At 41.5% G+C, this 24,606-nt stretch overlaps 1 protein-coding gene across 2 annotated transcripts in view; it reads right to left on the bottom strand.

Moving 5' to 3' along the window:
* Positions 1-24,606, bottom strand: part of LOC131483202 (cytochrome P450 3A6-like) — a 58,489-nt gene that overhangs the window by 24,033 nt on the left and 9,850 nt on the right. The window contains exons 3-8 of one of the 2 annotated variants that reach the window (XM_058680612.1): positions 23,041-23,055; positions 18,432-18,468; positions 13,423-13,522; positions 9,317-9,430; positions 8,886-8,974; positions 6,813-6,961 (exon numbers count right to left, since the gene is read on the bottom strand). In XM_058680612.1, the coding sequence (XP_058536595.1) occupies positions 6,813-6,961; positions 8,886-8,974; positions 9,317-9,430; positions 13,423-13,522; positions 18,432-18,468; positions 23,041-23,055 (504 nt within the window). Of the gene's footprint in view, positions 1-6,812; positions 6,962-8,885; positions 8,975-9,316; positions 9,431-13,422; positions 13,523-18,431; positions 18,485-23,040; positions 23,056-24,606 lie in introns of both variants that reach the window. The other variant, XM_058680614.1, reaches the window with a different exon arrangement.

Genomic DNA, 24,606 nt, shown 5'->3' with positions numbered 1-24,606 from the left:
AGTCCAAAAGTAGTTGTTTCATGTAGCTGGGTGCATCCAGGTTAGGAGCATAAATGTTAAGAATGGCGATTGGTTCTTGTTGAATCCTCCTTTTCAAGAAAATGTAGCGCCCTTCCCTGTCCTTTTTGACGTTCCTTACTTTGAAGTCCATATCGTCTGAGAATAGGACTGCCACACCAGCCTTTTTTCTCATCCATTGGCATGGAATATGTGTTTCCACCATTTCACTTTTAGTTTCTTGAAGTTTTTTCTGGTTAGATGTGTTTCTTGCAAGCAGCATAAAGTTGGATCCTGATTTTTAACCCAGTCGGCTAATCGGTGCCTTTTCAGTGATGAATTTAAGCCATTTGTGTTGAGGGTTAATATTGAGAAATTATAATTATGCTGTGCCATATGCTTGAGTTTTTGAGGCTGTTGGTAATTGATCATTGTTTGGTGGATGGACGTTCTGTGGATGGACGTTATTAACAGGAGGTCATGTGCGTGAAGCAGGGGGGCACTCCAGAGTGGAGCAGGTGGTAAGGAGGACGCTTAGATCCCAACCACGAAGACTCCCAGACCTTCACCACAAATTATTAATACGAGCAACAAGGACTATATCCCAACTGCCAAGGAGGCCACAGGGAATTGGATGCCCTCGGAGGCCGAGTACTCTGAGGTCACCCACCCCCAACTGGAGCTTCCACAGGGGATGGAAGAAGTCCAAACTCTACCGTGCAGAAACCAATATCATCGGAAAGACAACCAGAAGCCCTGAGCGGTCCGCACAAACAGAAGAACAATAAATGTCCTTCGGGACCAGGGAGGAGAGCTTTCTCTGGTCCGAGCCTGGCTCCACCTCTGGACCCCCACCCTCCCTCGCAGTGACCATGGGGATCACTCCGAAAACCCCTCATAGCAAACAAATAATCATACAAACTACAAAATCCTAAAGTAAATAGACAAACAACAAAAAGTAGAGCTTGGCATCTGACAGGAAAGAGCTGGCGTGGATTGGCTCATGCCTCGCTGGGTGGGACACAAAGATTAGTCACTCCTCACCATGGTGTTGAGGATTTTCCTGCACACCTGCCCCCCAAAAAATGTTCTGCACCTTAAATGTTGACAAATATCTTGTTAGAGTTACAAGCCAGTCTAGATTATCCTAAAATCTGCCAAGATCAGCAAAATTATACTTCAACACAACAAATGGCTAAATACTAAAATGAAATAGACATGAGACAGCTGAATGGTGCCTTATAGCCATTTTGAGGTATATAGCAGCCGGTCATGTATATAAACTAAAATTGAAATGTCAATGAGCTAATCACAGGTTGTGGTTAAGAATTGCTTTTCTTTTTTTTTTTTTTTTTGTAACATTCTGGTTACTCAAAACCATGTCAATTCCATAACATTGCAAATTGCTGTTGATGTTATATTGGGACTCTTAATTGACTGTGATGATATTCTACAAGCTTTAACTTTGGACCAGAAATGGTCTCCCCAAGAAACTGTTCAACCCATCTGGACAATAAGTAGCTGGACTCTATGCTTGGTATACGTTTGCAAGGAAAGAATCTTGATTGAATTTGAACTGTAATACTGCATCAAGGTGGAGGAATCCACCAGAGGGGGAGGAGGGGCGTGGGGAGGGGTGGGTGGATTCCCAGAGCCTATGAAACTGTCACATAATGCAAAATAATTAATAAAAAAAGATAGAGAGGAAGATCAATGGAGCAGAATAGAAGCATCAGATGGGAACCCACACAAATACAGCCAAATAATCTTTGACAAAAAGACAGACAACAATCCAAGCAAATGGAAAGATCTGTTCAATAAATGCTGTTCGGACAACTGTTTAATAGCCTACAGAAACAAAAAGATAGACCCACATCTCTCACCATATACTCAGATCAAATCAAAATGGATAAAACATCTAAACCTACATCCAGAAACCTACAAACATTTGGAAGAAAATGTTGGAAATACTCTGCAAGATCTAGGTGTAGGTCTCGACGTCTTATAAAGGACACCAAAAACAGTGGAAATCAAGACCAGATTAAACAAATGGGACCTCATCAAACTAAGAAGCTTCTGCACAGCAAAGGAAACAATCAACAAAGTAAAAAAGCAACCCACAGAATGGCAGAAGATCTTCGCGCACTACGTAGGTGATAGAGGGTTAATCTCCAGAATATACAAAGAACTACAAAACAACCAAAACACCAAAAAAAAAAAAAAAAAAGCCGCTCAAGAGATGGGCATGGGAAATGGGCAGACACTTCACAAAGGAACAATCCCAAATGGCAAATAAACATATGAAAAAATGCTCAAGTTCCCTGGCAATAAGGGAAATCCAAATTAAAACATCAATGAGGTACCACCTAACGCCAGTAAGACTGGCCCACATGAATAAAAGCACCAACAACACTTGTTGGCAAGGTTGCAGGGAAAAGGGAACCCTATTCCACTGCTGGTGGGGCTGCAGATTGGTATAGCCTCTATGGAAATCAGTATGGAGAATATTCAAACAACTCAAAATCAATAAACCACATGATCCAGCAATAGCACTCCTAGGAATATATCCAAAACACTTGTTTCATGAGAAACCAACATGCACCCCTATGTTCATAGCAGCACGATCAGTAATTGCAAAAACATGGAAGCAACCAAAATGCCCATCAACAGAGCATTGGATAAAAAAGCTATGGTTCATCTACTCAATGGAATACTACTCAGCCATTTAAAAAAATAAAACAAAATGCAGTTCTTTGTGGCCAAATGGGCCCAACTGGAAACCATAATGCTAATGGAAATGAGCCAATCCCAAACGGTTAGATACCGCATGTTTGCCTTAATTTAAGATGATATGATGTTAGTCATAACATGTTATGTTATGGATGTTATGTCATATGTCGTATATAAACTAAAATTGAAATGTGAATGGGGTGGTCACAGAATGTGGTTAAGAAATCGTATTTATTTTTAATGTACTGGTTGCTCAATACTATGTCAATTAATTCCATAACGATGTTAATTGTTGCTGATGGTATGTTAGTGCTTTTATTTGATCGGGTGATACTCTGCTGGCTCTGCCCTCAGACCACAGAGGGTCTCCACAAGAAGTAGTTGGACTTGACTGGACTATAAGATGTTGGACTCTATGCTTGGCATATGCTTACAAAGAGGGAATCTCAACTGAACTCAAACTGTGATGATGCAGCAAGGTGGAGGAACCCACCATGGGGGGAGGGTGTGGGGAGGTGTGAGGAGAATCCCATTTCCTATGAAATTAGAACACAATGTAATTAATGCATAAATTTAATAAGAGAAAAAAAGAAAAGAAAAAAAGAGATGCATTATCAGGTCATTTATTTGAGATTTTGATTGCTTTGTAAGCATCTCATGGTATAAATATCCTTTCAATGCTGTTTTGGCCACATATCATGAGTTGTGATATTTTTTATTTTTTTTTAAGTTTTTTTTCCTACAGATTTATTCAGTGACACATAGGCCACACAGTAGCATAGCTTCTTCAAGAAAGTTTTTATTTCCTTTTTCATTTCTTCAGTTTCACATTTGTCATTCAGTAGAATGTTATTTAACTTCATGGAGTAAATTATCTATATTTCTCCTGTTCTTGATTTTTCTATGGCTTTTTATTATCGGTATATTTAATGACTATGTCATACAGACTTTCTTGAACAGGAGTGAAGATACAATGCAGTATGCAACTCTACTTTCAACTTACAAATGGTCTTCCAATGAAACTGTTAAATATGTCTTAACAATAGGATGATGGCTCTCTGCCATTGTCCATACCTACAATGTCAGGATACACTTAAAAACAGAATGATGGACTGTTTATGATGGAATATACTATTGTAATACTAAAAGGGATACTAAGAAAGGGAAGGTGATTTAGGAGGTGGGAGGGGAAATCCCAAAAACAATGGAACTGCATCAAAAACTAATAAAATTAATTACTTAAAAATACTTGGAAGAATAGAAACTTTCAGATTCATACTATGAAACTAATATTGCTCTGATAATAACATTAGATATCAAGGTCTGTGCAGAGGTAACCTGACCAATAATCTGTCTGCAGATTAAATGACTCAATCAGGGTCTGGCAGAGTAGCCTAGTGTCTAACATTCTTGCCTTCCATAAGCCAGGATCCCTTATGGGCACCAGTTTGTATTCCTGCTATTCCTCTATCCATTCTTGCCTGTGGCCTGGGAAGGCGGTAGAGGTGGCCCAATGCCTTGGGACCCTGTACTTGCATGGAAATCCAGGGAAGAACCTCCTGGCTTCTGGCTTTGGATCAACTCAGCTCCTGCTGTTATGGCCGTTTGGGTAGTCGACCAGCGCATGCACAATCTTACTTTCTGTCTCTCCTCCTCTCTGTAAATCTGACTTTCGGATAAATAAATGAATCTTTGCAACAGACAGAAAAGGATGTTGACTACTGGCTTCAGATTAGCTCAACTCCAAGTGTTATGGTTATTTGAGGAAGGAATCAGCAGACAAAAAATCACTCTCTCATAACTCCCAGGTTCAACATACAGAAAGCTAAAAGACCACAGCAAATGGGACATGGCCTTCTGTATAGACAGAGATCAAAATAACGGAAGTTGAGTCCAGAAGTAAACATTATTTCCATTTTTCCACTGAATAGCATGAATGATTTATTTCCATATAAGAGATGGGCTATTAAGTTCAACATTTAGTGCTGGTACAATTGGATAGTGACAGGCCAAAAGAAGAGTCAGATCCTTATTTATTATTCTGTACAAAGCTAACTTCAAGGACTGGCACTGTGTTGTGAGAAACTAAGTCATTTTCTGCAGCAGAGGCATTTCATATGGGTTCTGGTTCAAGTCCTGCTGAAACCAATTCCCATCTAGGCTACTGCTAATATGCCTTGGAAATGCAGCAGAAAATGGCACAAGTTCTCAGGCCCATGCACCATTTAAAGACATTCATGGAGCTCCTACTCCTGGATTTGGCTTTGCCCTGCCCCCAGTACTTGAGGCAATTTAGGAAATAAGCCATATCAGAGATGAAAATTTCTCAATCCCTCATTCTCACCTCTACACCCAACTCACTCGCTGTCTCTGTAACTCTGTCTTTCAAATCAATAAAAATAAATCTTTAAAACATTAAATGCATCAACAGCAGATATAAAACTATACAATTCTAGCATAAAAGCCATAAGGGTTGAGTTCATGGTTTCAGACTTGGAAATGGATTCCTAGAATTGATACCCAAATCACAAACAGTAAAAAGAAACACATAAATTTTACATTACCAAAAGTTAATCATTTGCACTTACACAGCTACTATCTATACAGCTAAAAGATACCCACAGAACTGGAAAAAGTAGGATGCTGCAACCTTTGCCATTTCTATACCTGCAGGATCAAGGCATGTCTAAATAGCACAATGAGTGACATATGATTGCTTATTAATCAACATACTATTGCAATAATATAGGGGACATCAGAGAAGTGAGGATTTGAAGAGGGGTAAAAGAAATTCAAGAGTCTATGGAATTGTATTATAAGATAAAAATTTAGAAATTAATAAAACTGGAATAAACAAAAAATTATTCATACTTACACAGCAACTGTCAAGAGTGGTAAAAGACAAAAATCAGGAGAAATCTTACAAGCAATTTATTTGTCAGGAGATTTATCTAAAATATAAAGATTTCTTGCAACTCAAAAACACAGAAAAAATAATTCAAGTATTATGACACTGGAAATTAAGTAGACAATTATTGAGAGAAGGCATGAAAATGGTAAATGTTGGTTAATGTGATTATCAATTTGAGGATGAACATTTAAACCAAAATGGGTTATGAATTCTATTCACTAGAGAGGCTATATGATGAAAACGATGGAAAAGTCAAGCACTGGCAAGGAAGAGAAAAAGTTGGAACCTTACATACTCTAGGTGAGAAAGCAAAATTATACAGGTTTTATGGAAAATCCTTGAAAGTTACTGAAATAGCTAAATAGAATTATTGCCACAAATTCTACTACTGAACTTACATTCAAAAGATTGAAATGGATATAAAATCATGAATTTAACATAAATTTTTAAAGAATGAACACAGTTTTCAAGCCAAAGCAATAAAAATTCAAATGCCCAGCAACTAATGAATCCATTGATTTAAAAAAATGAAAAGTTACATAATGGAATAATGTTACTTGCTGCTACATAGAAATGATGTTATGACACACACACATCAACATAGAAAATCATTGACAACCTAACAATGATTGAAATAAGCCAATCACAAGGGAACATGTATTACACAATTCCATTTGAACACAATTTAAGAAATAGTCATTATCTGGAGATAAAAGATTAGTGGTACATGGGCAAGGAGTGATGAGGGAAGGAACAGAATTGCTGGAGTGACAAAAATTTTCTAGAATTGGCAACAGTGATGACAACTGTACATTTAAAATGGGTACATTGGAGCCATTGAACTTGACTGGACAATAAGATGCTGGACTCTATGTTTGGTATACGCTTGCAATGGGGGAATCTCAACTGAACTTGAGCTGTGGTTATGCAACAAGGTGGAGGAATCTACCATGGGGGGAGGGTTTGGGGAGGGGTGGGGAGAACCCAAGTATCTATGTAACTGTGTCACATAATACAATGTAATTAATGAAGTTAAATAATAAATAATTTTAAAAAAGAAAGGAAAAGGGAGAGTGCAAGAAAAAAAAATAAAAAAACAAAATGGGTACATTGTTGCTTCTGAATTACTTCTCAAAGACATTATAAAAAGAGGAAGAAATGGTGCAATACTTACTGACTGAGAAAAGTAAAGGACTAAAGAAATTAAGATTTAATAACCTCCTGAGATTTTTTAAGAAAGGATCATGTGGGTTTCTAAGGGAATCAAGGTTCACTCCAAATAATGTTGCAGTGATCACATCCATGCTGTATGCCTCAAAGATTCTGTGGAGAGAGATACAAGGACAATTAAAACCAGCACCTACTTGCCATTCTTGAGCCACACATGCAGCAGGAAGTGCTGAGAAAGCACATGTCAAGCAAAACAGCAGAGAGCCAAACAATTCCTGGACCACATCCGGAGGCAGGCATTGAGGCTCAGTGGCTGAGGTTTAGTAAGCACGTATCACCAGTCAGAATTCTGTTTCAAATCCAGCCACCGCACTTCTGATCTAGCTTCATGCTAACACATCCCAGTATGCAAAAGATGGTAGTTTAACAGCTTGGTTCCCTATCACACATGCAGCACATGCATGCGTTCAAACAACCTAGTCTGGTGAACCAGCAAATGGAAGATAGCTCCCTCTCTACCTCTCTCTCTCTCTCTCATGTCTCATTGAGATAAACATCTTTATTTTAAAAAATAGAACTACCACCTAGATCATCAGAATGATCATTACTACTATCACTCACACTGAAACATATCAAGGGTGGAAGATACAGTTGTCTTTGCCCTGGGTAGCAGGGACTCTAGTAAAATTAGAGATGCATCTAAGCTCAAGCAGAGTTAAAGACCATAATCACACAGGTTACAGAACTCTGTATTTGGATGTAAGACCTAAGCTTTAGCAGGATAGCTGGAATAATTCACTCTTCCCTGGAACTCATGAAGATGGCGCTCATCCAGGTCTTCCCTCACCTTAGAAACTTTCTGGAAAGATGATTTTTTCCTAACACATTACTAAATATCAACACTCTGATCTGAATTACAGAACAATCAATCCTTCCCTTCATTCATTGACAAAGCTCTAAAATACACCCTCTTTTCCATCTCCAGAATCTGAGGTGGCCCTGAGGGTAGAATTCCCGTTAAAAGGTATATCCAAGGATGACTGTGGTTAAATATGATAACTCTACATTAAACTTATTAACAAGAAGAATTCATAACTGTGTGAAATGCTATCTGCTTCTCCAGGAATTCATAGTTTACAAAGCAGACTCCTAAATAATTCAAAATTAGTACATTCTGACTGGGAAAGCAAAATTTTCAAAAATTTCAAATGATGCTAATTTTGATGCCATATTCCATATGTTAGTCCTCTGTCCAAATAGCAGTTCCACTAATAAATTCCAGCGAATGCACATTCTTGGAGATACCATGTATTAAGTCAGGCACTTGCGTCATTCCAACCCCAGGTGAGACTAGATTGAATCCCTGGTTCTTAGCTTAAGCTTGGCTAATCCCTAGTTGTTGCAGATATTTAGGATCATGACACAGAATATATCTCGCTCTAGTTCTTTTGTCACACCAAATGAATATACATAATATAAATAAATATTCAAGTTTAGCTAACAAATTATTTTGTTGCCATCCCCAAAGGATTTTCTGGGCCTTCTCTCTCCACATATTCAAGAAATTTGAAGTAAAACATATACTTCAGTATTTAGCATTTTTCTAATATAATCAGCAATTCCATGAAGGCATTTTGGTTCTTCCCATACACAAACACACACACACTGGGACTCTCCTGGCGTAGACCCTGCTTCCCGATTTGTACCAAATTCTTCCCTTAGTTCGCAATCCCAATTCCATACCAACTTAAACAAAACATAATAAAACAAAACAAAACAAAAACAAAAAAAAAACTTCCACAGAATCATATTCCTTTTTTCTACACATGAATTTTGTCTCTCAAATAGCCAAAGTGACAGCCAAGCTGATAACTGTATTATGTGCTCTATTCCAAGAAAACCCAGTCTGTCCCCAACTTCCTTTGTGTTGTATGTTATCCTTTCTGGTGGAATCACTGGAGTTGTAGCACAACATACACTCTTTCGTATGTTCACTCTAGGGATTCCCGAAGGAAAATTTCAACTCCATGCCATGTACTGAAAGAGCCCAGAACCCCACAAATACATTCTTACTTACTTGTTCAAATTGACAGGCTTGCCTTTCTCTGCTTCCTGACTCAAATTTTTCACCAACACATCTCCATAATGGGCAATGATGGGTAGCATCTAAGTACACACACACAACACCAGCCACAGTGAGATGCAGAGATCCAGGTCACATAAGGAAATAGTTTTCTAACGAAGCAGGAGTGATAAAATGACTCTATACACACCACTTCATCCACAGTTAAAAGTAAATATTCAAGTCAAAAGGATTGGATTATCAAAGCAGAGGTAGTTCATCAACATTTTTAATGAATGCGATTCTCTTCTAGATTATAAAGAGAAAAGCTCAGTTTAAGGAACATTGGTGCCAATAAACTTTCCGCTTCAAATGGACTAGGATCGTCTCTCCATTTTTTTTCCAGACTCAGTTAAGTTTGTAATTAACATATACTAATTTGTTACCTCCTTGATTTTTCCACTAGTGAAGGTTGGAGACAACAGTGTTCTTATTCTCTTCCATTCTTCATCCTTAGAATCGGTGATGGAGCTTTTCATAAATCCCATTGGTCCAAAAGACTAAAATTCAAATAAAGATATTTTGCCCAATATAAGTTCTGAAGATCATCACTGTTGTGTTTATTACATGCACATCAGGCATTTCAAACTATTTAGTAGAAGTCTACCACTTGGTATGCTAAGATTATGTGCTCATTAATATTATTCTAAATCCCTAGCCTCATAAGAGAGTAGATGCGCTGTGTTCTGAGGCATTTATTTTCCATTTTCCTATAAAAATCAATTCGCCATATATCAGAGAATCTGTCATTCCAGGAGACTAAACAGAAATAGAAACATCCTCTAATATAGAGCACAACAGATACGAATTGCTGGTGGACATCCAGATGGCCAAAAAAGCCTGTATGTTTCTTTGAAACAATTTTGTTTTCCACTCTGCCCTACTCTCTATACACAAAAACATGCACATGAACAACAACTGATAAAAGAAGAGAACTTTCCTTACAAAGTAAAAATACATTTCATTTAGGTTTAGATATTCTGCTTTGAGATATTTATTCCCCCACCAAACCATGAAATCATAGTATCAAACAAAGAACTAAACACTGAAATCCTGTTATTCACAGCACAATGGATGGAATGGAAGCTTATTATATTAAAACAAATAAACATTACACAGAAAAGCAAACACCAAACTTTTCTCTCATGTGTAGAATTTTTATAACACATTCTGAACAAAAAGGAGGCTTTGAAGCACTGCAAGAGGAAATAGAGAAGGATGTTGAATGGCAGGCACCATAACACTGTGCCGTAATAAGATTCAGCATCCTGATACAGAGTGGCACATCTATACTTCACAACAACTTATTTTTTTATTGAATGAAACACTGAAAGAGAAAAACTCATAAGCCCTGGCATAAAGAAAACTACAAGAAAATACAAGGAACAGTATCAGTGGGACCCCATAACTGCACCTACTGTGCTATTTATAATCCAGATGCCTGCTAATGGCAGAGGAAGGCAAAGGAGAATGACCAAAGTGTTCTGGTTCCTGCATCCATGTGGAAAACCAAGAAGCTCCTGACTCTGACCTTCATATGGGCCAAACTCTGGCCATTGCAGCAATCTGGGAGTGAACCAATGGATGGACACTCATGCTCTGTCTCACTCTTGCTCTCTTTCACTCTCTGTTTTATTCTTTCTCTCCTGCCACCATCTTTTTCAGTAACAGGCTTCTGGCATATTTAAATGAAAAATCCTTTACAAAATTAAACTCTAAACATGTTAACATGTAAACATGTTCACTACCTAATCAGTTGATTCTACTTTTATTGAAATACCAACAGTAAAATTTAAAAAATGTATTATATGCAACCAAAAACATAGTTTTTATGATCACTTTTTAAGGTAGATAATACCTCTGAGACTGCAAACCTATCATGAGGCCAGTATTTGGCACTGCATGCTAACCCTCACTCATTACAGTTCTGACATCCTATATCAACCCTTACATGCTAGATCAGCATTCTGATCCTGCTTCCTGCATATACCCTAGAGGCACAGCAGTGAATGGTGAAGTCATCTGGTACCTGCACTTACATGGGAGACCCAAAAGAAGCACCTGGATCTGAGCTTTGATTAAATTTACTTTGGCCATTGTGGCCATTTATAGAGTGACCCAGTAAATGAGAGACTTCCCTCTCTGTCTCACCTTCTTTCTCTATAAAGTCTGCCCTTCATTTACAAAATAAATAAATCTTTAAAAAAATAAACTTATTTGCTATTCTGAAGAAATATGAGATTGCATGGAAGTCCATTTGTCTCACACCACAAAGAGAAAAGGAAAAGGAGAATTATATCGACCATCCTCAGACTGGTCTAGCAATTCAAAATTCTAGGAAACATTTTCCAACTTGTAAAACTATACTTTGTTTTAAAATGAACATTTCCAATACTTGTGCCTAAAAAACCTAAATACAGAAATACAGCAAATTTCTTCAACTTAATTAAGAAAAAAAAAACATGTGCCCGGCGGGGTGGCCTAGCAGCTAAAGTCCTCTCCTTGAAAGCCCCGGGATACAATATGGGCACCGGTTCTAATCCCAGCAGCTCCACTTCCCATCCAGCTCCCTGCTTGTGGCCTGGGAAAGCAGTCGAGGATGGCCCAATGCATTGGGATCCTGCACCCATGTGGGAGACCCGGAAGAGGTTCCTGGTTTCCGGCATCGGATCGGCGTGCACCAGTCCGTTGTGGCTCACTTGGGGAGTGAATCATCGGACAGAAGATCTTCCTCTCTGTCTCTCCTCCGCTCTGTATATCTGACTTTGTAATAAAATAAATAAATCTTAAAAAACAAACATGCTGTTATACAAAAAGAACACAAGAAAAGTCTTTCAGTCAGTACACAATGTAATGGGGAAACTCAATAGTTCCCATTCCCATCAGTCAGAACACAAGACCAATGCACAGAAATCACCTTCATGTAAAAACTTATGAAGACATCATACAAATACAATTTCAGTCACTTCTGATAAAAATAAACAATTTAAGTAGAAAGTTTAACAGATACAGAAATAGATATAGATGCTGATATATAGAGACAGAGATGATAGGTAGATAGATAGAATATATATATATTATATATATATATATATATATATATATATATATATATATATACTGATAGCAGTATGTTAATGAAAGGAATCAAAGAAACCTAACACAATGGAGAGGCATGCTATGGTCATAGACTGACAGACTCACAACTCTAAGGACACAGACTCTAACACAGCTCATCTGTGGTTTGTTGTAGATAAAAATGAACTATCCTAACTTTGTATGGAATGACAAGAGACCAAGAACAGCTAAGCCAGTTCTGAAAAATAAAACGGGAGAATTCACTCTACATGTTAAGGGTTATTATAGAGCTACCATTACCAAGACACTATGGCATTATTGGAGGATTAGACAGAGTGATCAGTACAACAGAACAGATGATGAAACCTAGACCCACACAATCAGTACTAACTGATTTTCAAAGGTGATAAAGCAATTTGAGGAAGTGAGTGAAGGAGTGTTGAAACAATTGGATAGCACATAGCCCAAAATTAACACTAGTCTAAACCTCAAACCTGACATAAACATTAGGTCAAAATAGATTATATGCATAAAACATAGCCATAAAATTGGAAAAAAAAAGTGCTAGGCAAATAATTTTTAGATTTGATATCAAAAGCACAATGAACAAAAGGCATGCATGAGACTGTCAGTCATTTTGTTGTGAGTTAATTCTTGTATACCAGGGCCCTAAGGAAGGTGCAACAGAACTAGCTCTTTGTTATTTATGGGCAGTACAAGCAATAGTGAGAAGAGGGACATTGTCTCCTACAGGATTGGGAGACACTCCAGTGGCATCATAATGGACTTGGGAAAATTCATGGAAGACACACATTGTGAGACTGGAGAGGATAAAAGAGGAGAGGGGAGAGAACTTGGAGGAAAGGGAAGAGACTCCAGCGCCAACTAAACTTTATCCAAAAAACAGTTTTAAAAATTAAAAATTTAAATAAATATTTTTCTTTCAACTTTGAAAAAATAAAATGAACATTAGGCAAAATCTAAGTAAAAAAGTAAAAATTCCTGTAAGGAATCCATTAAGGAATCTATTAAAAGTAATGGATGTGATGCATGTTGTGGCTCCAACAAAATAGTAAGAGGGAATCTCTGTAATGAAAGAATTCTCATCTTGTTTGTGCTGCTAGTTACACAAATCTACATATCTGCTCCATGTGGCTAGCTACACACACACACACACACACACACACACAGAGAGAGAGAGAGAGAGAGAGAGAGAGAGAGAAGTGAAAAATGAAATCTGATCTGAATAATGTTTGTTTTCTACTTGCCACTGGAGAAATACACTAATTACGAAATGAAATGAAAAACAAAATGAAACACACATGAAACTTCCCTGATAATTTTGGTACTATATAATATTTAAGAATAAAAGCTTAACAATTAATACTTAAACTTGAATAATAAGCATGCCTACCCGTCGGTTTGTGAAGCTGGAGTAACATTCTTTCAGCATCACTGTTTTCAGCATCTCTGGATCAGTGATGACCAGCACAGGCTGTCGACCATCATACAATCTATTATGGGAAAACAGAAATGATTAAACACAGCAAGCTTAATGCAATAGCCACAGCCAAGCCCAGGAACCACACTTGGATCCTGATGTCATGTTTCTCATACTCCTTTTGTATAACACACAGCAACATCCCTTTTTGGTTCAAGTTAGAGTAGGATGTACAGTAAGATTCCAATCACAGAAGACACACTTGTCTTCATAAAGGCAAGATCACCTAAGAAAAGTAAAATAAATTTAGAAACTAAACAGCTCATCATGAAAATCACACATATAGAAATAATACTAGATTGCTGCCATGGTGGCATAGCAATTGAAAATCATCACTGGAAAGTCTGCTCAACATTAAAATCAGCTCACAAGTAGCAGCCTGGGAAAGCAGCAGAAGATGGCCCATGTGTTTGTGATCCTGACATCCATGTTGAAGATTGAATAAGCCTCCTGACTCCTGCCTTCCTTGGTCTCATACAAGCTATTTGGCCACACAGGGACTCAAAACCCAAAGGGAAAATATCTCTTTCTCTGTTTCTCTTTGCCATTATGATTATGAAAACATAATCAATAAATATTTTGAAAGAATTTTAGAGCATTTCTTAGATCTAGGTTCAAAGAATTTAAAAGATAAGAGGATTTCAAATTTCACTAAGTAAAAGATAAGTTGAATTTGAGGTAAAGTTTTAACTTATGCATAATTTGTTCATCATACACAATTTCAACAAACCCTTTTGTAATACTATGTATTTCATTATTTTTTCAGCTTCCCATTTTGTTATTTTATGATACAGTTCCATAAATGCTTAGATTACCCTTCCACTATATTACTATGGTGAAGTCCTTCATAAACAGTCACAAGTCCAACATTCTGCTATTTAAGTATCCTGATATTATATGTATACATAGTAGCAGAGAGTCCAGCATCCTGTTGTTATGGTATATGTAACACTTTCATTGTGAGTCCATTTGTGATTTTGAAATTGAGATGCATACTACATTGTGTCTTCATGTCTGGATATGATAGTCTGTCTTACACAGCTACCATACATACCTTTACATGAAATCCATAAAACAAGATGAAGAACAGGAAGAAAAATAGGAAATTTACAACAGCATGAAGTCAAATAAGGGAGTGAGCATTTCCCTACTAGTGACAATGGGAGTCAGTCACTACATCCTATACTGCATTGGCTAGGTTCTATTTGAAGATCCAACCCCAGACTCCATGTTATGTCAAAGAAGATCCTGAGGTACAGAAGGTGATCACACAGGTGGTTGCTTCCTGTCACCCTCATGGGAGATCTGGATTATGCTCCTGGCTCCCCCCACCTACCACCCCCAGCATTCTTTGGCATTGGTGGCATGAAACAACTAATGGCAGAGATGCTCTTCTTTTGCATTTTTAAAAAAATGGTATTATGCAATTAAAACACAAAGGCAAGTGAATCATTTAAGACTGACAAATACTAAATCCTGCAAGGGGAATTTAGGATTGAGTGAAAAGAGGTCCAGTGCTGCATGTTCTTAGAACACTTTTGTACGCCATGTTACCTCAGAAGCTCCTGGACCAGCTCTAAGAGTTTGATGAGACAAGATCTGAAATTAAAAAAAAAAATAGGAAGAGGCGAAATCTTCTCCCATTTGCACATAGGTTCCAATCCTATCAGTTATACCTCTTTATGAATGCTGAAAATGAAAAGTGTACCCTGTATGTCATCAAGTATATCAACCCAAGAGAGGACCAAGTAGTTTAAATAACCCTATGTTTACTCACTAGATTCAGGGGGAAAAAAGGCAAAGAAATTTGTATACTTATCTTTGCAAAAGCTATTGGTTTAAATTTTTGAAAACCAAAAAAAAAAAAAAAAAACCCATACACTTGCAGAGACTAATACATACATATAGGCATATATATTGCATAGATATTATGTATATATACAACATATTTACTTGTATCTCTCAGTTATTCTCTCTTTTCTAAAGAATTCAATTCATTCATTCATTTTTTGAAAGTAAATTCCACAGAGAGAAGGAATGATGCAAAGAGGAAAATTTTCAATCTTCTGATTCACTCCCCAATTGGCCATAAATGCCAGAATTGAACTGAAGCAAACATGTGAACAGGAGATTCTTTCTAGTTTCCCATGTGGGTTAGGGGTCCAGTTTTTGAGTCAGTCTCCACTGCTTTCCCAAGCAGTCAGCAGAGCGTCAGATCAGAAGTGCAGCAGCTGGACACACACTGGAGTTCATATAAAATGCCATGACTAATAGGTGGAGAAATAACCATCTATACCACATGCCAGCTTGACCAATAATCATTCTTTCAAAATCACATTTTAAATATGCTCTTTAGGTAACAGAATTTAGATACTTTGTTAAAAGCAATCAACATGCCTGTGGGAAACTTTCCATGGCCTAATCTCGGCTGTTTCTATCATGCTTCTTGCGCTTACCTGTAGGGACTGTGACTTGCCAGAAGAGTTGCCCAGGCTCCTCCATCAGAACCCCTCCCAGTGCCAGATTTTGCACAAACCAGGGAGTCCATGAGCCAGCACTACTCAGTTTACCTCCTGTCCTATCAGGAACAGTGGCTTTTTTTTGGCTGACTTTCAACCCATTTTGGTTCATACTGTTGGATGTTTAAGCCCAGCCATGGCTCGTCCATACCCACATATGGCTCACAAATGGCTCAGTAGGGGTTAAGACCTAGCCTAGTCTGTTCCACATCTACCCTGGTCCTCCAGGACACCAGACTGTGTTGGGGTCTGGCCTGGCCTGGTGCATCCAGTCCCAGTCCACACTAGTGCCAAGGGGAACTATGACTGTTGCCCTAAAGTTTCATGCCCCTGTTCCTGGATAGCACCAGGAATCCTGTCTCACCTACACTAAAGCTGGCCCTATTCATGGGTGTCCCCAAGCAGCTATTCCGTATCATAAAAAGCTCAGAGCTTGCCCAAAGCCAAGGACCTGCCCACCACCTCAGGGCCATGGATTTGGCCTGGGTCCCTGGCCGAATTCCACCTCCAAGGGGTGCCTCCTGCAGCCGCCACCCTGCAGAAGTTTCAGGCCACCCCCCACCCTAAGAATGAAAAGTTTCCCACAGGCATACACTTGGCATGGTTTGGGGGCAGACCCAGCTGAATCAGTTCATGTCATCCACTGGCAAATCTGAACACAAGAACAGAGTGTGGGTCGAGCTAGGTTTGGTGGCGACAAAAACCAGTGCACAATATGGAATGCCAGGGTGAGGTTGCTTGTACTGGATGTGACTGCAGCACCCAATCAGCACGTGTGAGAATCAGGAAGGGAGGGGGCAGAGTCAGCAAGGGTATTAAGTGGCTGGTTCCCTCGCCGGACAGCTACTCCCACTGCAGAGCGTGGGCTGGGATTGGGACAGACCAGACTAAGCAGGGCTACAACACCTGTGCGCTGCATGTGGAACAGATCAGGGGAAATCCAGGCTGGGCTGATTATTCCTGCTGGTGCAAGCATAAATTAGAGTGGGTGAGGGTTGTTTGGGCTTAGCTGCAGCATCAGCTGGCAGAAGCTGGCACTGGGGACTAATTCTGTCATGTCAAACCACAGAACTACCTGGAGAGTGCATAAACCGGGACTGAGAGAGAATGGGGAGGAAAATAGTGGGTTCCCCCTCTTGGGTCACTACTCCCACAGGAAGGCATGAAAACTAGGACGGGGCTGAGGTGGCTAGACAGAGAGGCACTCAGCAACATCCGTGAGGGCTGGATAGTTGAGTTGGTTAGATGGAACTAAGCTTCAATATCCATTGACATGTACGAGAGCCAAATGGGATGTGGGACAGACTGGTCTGGTCTGCCGCACATACTGGCAAAGCAGGGTAGTGGGTGGGCCTGGTGGGGGATTTATTGTGGGTCGCTCTGTCTAGGCTTGAGGCCACACTGGTCTGTGTGAGAGCCGAGTAGTGCTGGGCAGAACCACGCTGGACTGCAACATTGGTTCCAGTGCAAGTCAGGACTGAAAACAGAACCAAACCAACTACTGCAACCACCAGCTGATTGTGGTGATGGACTGTGCCAGGCCCTGTGCTTGCTAGTACATACAGGAATCTGGTCTGGGAACACCTCAGGCAAAGCTTCTTTGGAGATCTCCCCAATTGAAATGGCAGACTCAGAACCCTAACCAAGAAAAGAAAGAAGAAAGAACAAGTCAATCAACCACCTCAGCTATATGTTGGCAGCGAAATACTGGGCAAACAGAGTCCCTAGGTTGGACTGTGTCAACCAGTAGATTCTTCAACGACCTCATAGTGCTTGGCGTGGCAAGGCTGGCAGCAATTCATAACTGGTGAACTAACAAAACCACTTAAGCAAGTATCTCAGAGCATGCCCTGCAACCGGGACTTGGGGTTGGTGGCAAACTCGGTGGGGCCTCTCCCTCAATAACCCCCCTTACCTCCGATACATGAAGGAAACAATATGGAAATAATAGTCTTACCCACTTCCCTGTAGCCCTTGAACCTTTTTACCATAATTAACTATGTCAAGATTGTCCAAAATATAATAAAAAAATAGAATAACCTTCAAAAAATAAATAAAAGGAATCAACAGACAGAAGATATGCTATCATGTGGACACAATCGCATATTAGAATGTCCTGGAAAAGTGTATTATACTCAATTATTGATCCAAAAGTAACCAAAATATAAAACAACCATGCCCTGTTCAAATTGGGGTCCCTTGGTCAACAACAGCTGAAAACGTTGATGACCTACAACATTTACACCAAATTCAGACACTGACACGTGGGGTATATGCAGTCTTTGGTAGAACAAGCCTTTACAACTTTAACCTGGATAAGCTTAAATCAAAAGGCTCTGAGCTAAGGTTGTCCCTTATACAGTGAGTACCTCACCAGAATGAGGAAGCTTTCCAAATACTCACCCCCACATATTTCCATATTTGGTTAAACATTTCATGTCTAAATCCAACACACCCTGTGAAGGGAAATGAAATGATATGTGATTATTATTGTAAACAGAGTAAACTTGATATCGATACATTTGAAGTAAACTGAACAAAATGCAATTACAACTAGCTTAATACTATTACACATTAATTATTCAGAATCTCAAAATTTGCAGATACCTGGGAGAAAAAGAAAGAAGACATTTGAAGTACAGAATTTAAAGGCAATCTTGAGTTTCCCTAAATATTGTGGAAACCCGGTGGCTTAACCTTGTCTACAGATATGACGCAACCCTTGTCACTGTGAAGAATTTTCCTGGGCCTTTGTGGTCTCCATAAATCTCCTAAACCAGCAATTATTTTCCTCCATAAGCACTTGAGGAAACTGAGACTTGAGGAAAGCTGTGAGGTTCACAGGGATCCATCCACTCACTTCTCTAGATCTCATGAAATTTCTAGACTTCTGACAGAATTAAGAAGCTAAAGACATCAGTTAATCTCTTTTGTTCTCAAAAATGTAGGTCACTCTTGGGTATGCTTTTTGAGTAAGAAAATGCATTGGTGAAAGAATGCATGTGAACTCACCTTCCAGTTTTGGATCACAGTATGGGCAAGAGGAGCAAATATCACCTTTACACACAGAACCCAGCATACTATTTTTTAAAGATATATTTGTTCTTATTACAAAATCAGATAGACAGAGAGGAAGAACTTCCATCCAATGATTGACTCCCCAAGTGATCACATTGGCCTAAGCTAAGCCAGTGCGAAGTCAGGAGCCAGGAGCCTCTTCTGGGTCTCCTGCAAGGGTGCAGGGTCCCAAAGATTTGGACCATCTTCTACTGCTTTTGCAGGCCACAAGCAGGGAGTTGAAGGGAAGCAGGGCCACCGATATTAGAATTAGTGCCCATATGGGATTCCTGTGCTACAAGGCAAGGTTTTTAACTGCTAGGCTAAAAACCGACCCAGGATCTTATAATAACTGCATATGGACCTGTATTCCAGCATAGTAGCTAAGTCACTTCTCTTATAGTTGAGTATCTGTGTCACATATCTGGGCCTGCCTCCTCACTTTAAATTTCCACTGTTACACATCCTAGGCTGCATGAGGGATGGCTCAACTAACAGGGTACCTCCATTCTACTCAGAAGACCCGGATTCAGCTGAACGTCTGAACTTCTGACCCAGTGTAGTCATGGGTATTGAAGGCATTTGCAGAGTACACATGCACATCAAAGCTGAATCTCCTCTCCCCGAACTACTTGTTAACAAATAAATACACAAAATACGTTCAATATTCTGGTTGTAAATAGCTATGTGCCTAATAAACTAAAGTTTCAAAGCTATGCATGGAGAAGAGACCAAACATTATTATGACCTCTGCTACAGTCAGGAAAACTGGAATCTTGAGCATACAGCTTCATGAGTCAACATGGTGTCCACATGCTGCATTGTCCAAATACCAAGCTCTGCTTTATGTTCCTGAGAAAGTGCCAAAGAAAACTGAAAGTTCTCTTCATAATGCTCACACAGTGTAAATATCAAGTCACAGCTGAGCATCGAGTGTTGATGAAACACAAACATTCCCTATTTAATTATGCATTTATTTTTATTGCAAAGTCAAACAGATAGAAAGAAAGATAGATAGGAAGAGAGACAGAGATGAAAATCTTGTGTCTGATGATTCACTCCCCAAGTGACCACAATGGCCAGATCTTTGCTGAACCAAAACCATGATCCACTAGATCTTCTAGGTCTCCCATGTGGGTGCAGGTCCCAAAGCGTTGGGCCATGCTCAACTGCTTTCCCAGGCCACAAACACAGTTAAATGGGAAGCAGAGCAGCTGGGATTAGAACCAGAGCCCGTATGGGATCCTGGAGCATTCAAGGTAAGGACTTTAGCTACATGGCCACCATACCAGACTCCAAAATGTCCTCTTTTACTGAGGCAAATAGGATTTTGAGCCCAGACTAAACTTCTCCATCACCTGGAAGTGATCCAAACATCTGTCAGTACGTTAGTAAATTAAAACTTGTCAGGATTCCAGGACTCCGGGCCTTGGGACTGGGGGCTGGGGGCAGCTTGCAATTCCCCACAGTGTGGCTGTGGCGGGATGCTCCTGCCAGGTGGGATCCTATGCGGGGGACTCAGGCCAAGGCCGCTGCCGAAAGGCAGTGACTGAGTCCTTAGATTTGGGTGGCCAGCCCATCAACTGGTGCCAGGCTCTGCCTGCTGGTGGCCCAGTGGCAAGCTCTGGGGTTCTTACAATATGGACACCCATGAGTAAGGCCAGCTTTAGTATAGGAGAGGCATGAATTCTTGGTGATTACCAGTAACATGGTCAGGAAACTTCAGGGCAAGAGTCGGACTGAGATCTGATGATTTCAAGGGGAATATACAAAAGATCTATTTGGGCCAGACTGATTCCCCAGCCAAATTAGGAATCCTGAGATGGGCTGTTAGCATAAAGCATCACTGAATGCCACACACCAGTCCACACCAAAGCTGTGGATGGGGGCCCGTCTGGCAGGGCTAGGTACAATTACTTGACTGGGTGATGGAATAGTGGACTGGTCACATTTGGCAGGGTCAAGATACCAACTAGTGAGCGAGAGAATTTAGTCGAGGGGTAAACTCTATGGGGGAATGGTGGGCCCAATCCTATGGAAATATAGCTTGCTGCTGGGCCACAAGCAGGCAGAGCCTGGCACCAGAACAGGCTAGCTCGTGAGCTGGGGTGGCGATGGGCTAAGCTAGGAGTGACCATGGCACCTGCCATCACTTATGGGTAAAGAAACCGATGGCAATCTGGCAGGTCAAGGCAGCACCACCCGAAGGTGCATCCTAAAATAGAATGTGGGTGGGCCGAGATGCGACCAGAAGAGGGTGGACTGGATAGGATGAAGCAATCCTCAACTCACAGAAAAGAACAGAAATCAGGAAATTAGAGTGGGTGAGGGTTGGTTGGGCTTTGCCACATCAGATGGCAGAGGCTGGCACCGAGGGCCAATTCTGTTAAGTTAAATGTCAGAACCACCTGGAGAGTGCGTAATCCAGAAGTTGGAGTGGCCTAGTAGACAAATACTGGACACCTCCTTCATGGTTAGCTATTCCCACTGGAGAGCATGAAAACCAGGACAAGGGCAGGGATGGCTAGACAGAAAGGCACCTGCCAGTATGTGTGTGGGCTGGATAGTAGGTTAGTTGAGTTGAACCAGGCTTCAATGCCCATTGACAAGTACCAGAGCTTAATGGAATGTGGGACAGACTAAACAAGCCTGTGGTACATACTGGCATGCATGGGAACTAGGGAAGGGAGCAGGCCTGGTGGGGGGTTATGGGGAGACGCCCCAACTAGGCTGTAGCTCCCACTGGTTTGCGTGAGGATGGAGTAAGAAGTGGGCAGGATTGAGCTGGAACACATTACACATTGGTTCAAGTGGATGACAGGCCTGGAAACAGAACGGACCCAGTGGAGATTGGTCACATTAGGCAGGGCCATGACATTAACAAACACGCTTGAGAACCATATCAGCAGGCCCGGCGGCATGGGCTAGCAGCTAAAGTCCTCGCCTTGAACACGCCGGGATCCCATGTGGACGCCGGTTCTAATCCTGGCAGCTCCACTTCCCATCCAGCTCCCTGCTTGTGGCTTGGGAAAGCAGTCGAGGACGGCCCAATGCATTGGGACCCTGCACCTACATCTGAGACCTGGAAGAGGTTCCTGGTTCCCGGCTTTGGATTGGCACGCACCAGTCCGTTGTGGTTCACTTGGGGAGTGAATCATTGGATGGAAGATCTTCCTCTCTGTCTCTCCTCCTCTCTGTATATCTGACTTTGTGATAAAAATAATAAATTAAAAAAAAAAGAACCATATCAGGGGGAAGATTCTGTGGGGGATGTGTGGACCAAACCATATGGAAATTTTAACCCCATGGGTTAGTTCAAGAGATGGAGTGGTGATGGACTAAACTAGGTGTGACCAAGGAGCCTGTCATCAATCACAGATTAAAGAACTGACAACAGTCTAGACTGGTCAAGGCAGTAGAACCCGAATGTGCATTCTGAATAGGGTGTGGGGTGGGCTGGGCTGCAATGTTCACCAGCTCATGCAAGGCCAAAAGGAAGGCCAGACTATGCCGGGCACTGGCCTAAAACCCAATGGCATGTATGAGAACTTCGTCTGGGAGGGAATCTAGTGGAGAAACTTGGAAAACTCCCCTGGTGGGTCATAGTTCAACTGGTGAACACGTGATTCAGATTTGGGAGTCGGACAAGCTGGGCAAAGTTGCTCCAACAGCTGGTCAATGTATGAAATGGCAATGGAATGGGCATACTGGGCAAAACTGAGCAAACCTTCGCCCATATGTAAAATCAGAAGCCAGGATGGAGCACAAGACATACCGAGCTAGGTTCTTGCACCTACTGGTCTACGTGAGCCACTGACACTAAGCCACAGTGTCTAAGGCAAGGGTCGGGACAGGTGAGGGGCAGCGCCAAGCTGAGTCAGAGCAACCATCTATGGCTGGGAACAGGACCAGTTGGGGAACTAAGGCAACACCCTAGCTGGGTTGAGGTGCCCACCAAAGGGTGCATGGACTTGAAGAGAGGCTGCGTTCTGGGCAGGATACAGTTGCAGTCTCCCTTGGCACAAGTGTGGACTGGATGCAACGGGCCAGGCCAGATTGCAACACCTTCGGGTGTTCTGGAGGACCAGGGTAGATGTGGGATGGACTAGGCTGGGTCTCAGCCACTACTAAGCCATGTGTGAGCTGTATGGATGATCCGTGGCTGGGCTGAAACACCCAACAGCAAGACCCAGATTGGGTTGAGGGACAGTCAGGAAAAGCCACTATTCCTACTAGGACAGGAGGTGAACTGAGTGGTGCTGGCTCGTGGACCCACTGGTGTGCACTAAATCTGACATTCTGAGGGGTTCTGATGGAGGAGCCTGGGCAACTCCTCTGGCGGGACACAGACCCTGCAGTAAGCACAAGACGCATGAAAGGAAACAGCCCAGAACAGGCTATCAAAATTATCCCACTGGCATACATTTGGCAAGGGTTGGGTGCAGATCAGGCTGAATCACTTCGCATCATCCACTGGCTAATCCAGATGCCAGAACAGTGTTGGTCGAGCCAGGTTTGGTTGCAACAAAAGCAGTACACAACACAGAAAGCCAAGGTGAGGTTGCCTGTGCCGGATGTGACCACAGCACCCAACAGCACATGTGACAACCAAGAAGTGAGGGGGCAGAGCCGGCAGGGGAATAAGGGGTGGTTCCCTTGTTGGACAACTACTCCCACTGGAGAGCGTGAGGTGGGATGGGAGCAGACCAGACTAGGCAGGGCTACAACACCTGTGCACTGCATGTGGACCAGATCAGGGAAAAACCAGGCTGGCTGATTGATCCTACTGGTGTAATCTACAATTAGAGTGGGTGAGGGTTGTTTGGGCTAAGCCACAGCAGTAGCTGACACTGAGGGTTAATTCTGTCAAGTTAAGCCACAGAACCACCTGGAGAGTGCATAATCCGGGGAGTGGGAGTGGCCAGGGAGGGAAATAGAGGGAAATAGAGGGCTCCTCCCTCTTGGGTTACCACCCGCATGGAAGGGCACACAAAGTAGAACAGGAACTGGGGTGGCTAGACAGAGACAGCCAACATCATCCGTGAGGGCTGGATAGTTGAGTTGGTTAGATGGAACTAAGCTGCAAAATCCATTGACATGTACGAGAGCCAAATGGGATGTGGGACAGACTGGTCTGGTCTGCTGCACATACTGGCAAACCAGGGTAGTGGGTGGGCCTGGTGGGGGATTTATTGTGGGTCGCTCTGTCTAGACTTGAGGCCACACTGGTCTGTGTGAGAGCCGAGTAGTGCTGGGCAGAACCAGGCTGGACTGTAGCACCCATTGGTTTCAGTGGAAAACAGGGCTGAAAACGGAACCAACCCAGCAGTTGCAACCACCAGCTGATCGTGGCAATGGACTCTGCCAGGCCCTGGACTTGCTAGTACATACAGGAATCTGGTCTGGGAACACCTCAGGCAAAGTTTCGTTGGGGATCCCTCCAATCGAACTGCTGGACTCAGAACCCTAACCAAGAAAAGATAGAGGGCAGAATAAGTAAACCACCTCAGCTATGTGTTTG

The sequence above is a fragment of the Ochotona princeps genome, chromosome 24, assembly GCF_030435755.1.
Source record: "Ochotona princeps isolate mOchPri1 chromosome 24, mOchPri1.hap1, whole genome shotgun sequence".
Classification (NCBI taxonomy): Eukaryota; Metazoa; Chordata; class Mammalia; order Lagomorpha; family Ochotonidae; genus Ochotona; species Ochotona princeps.
Note: the sequence above shows the minus strand (reverse complement) of the source record. Positions and strands in the feature narration are given on the sequence as shown.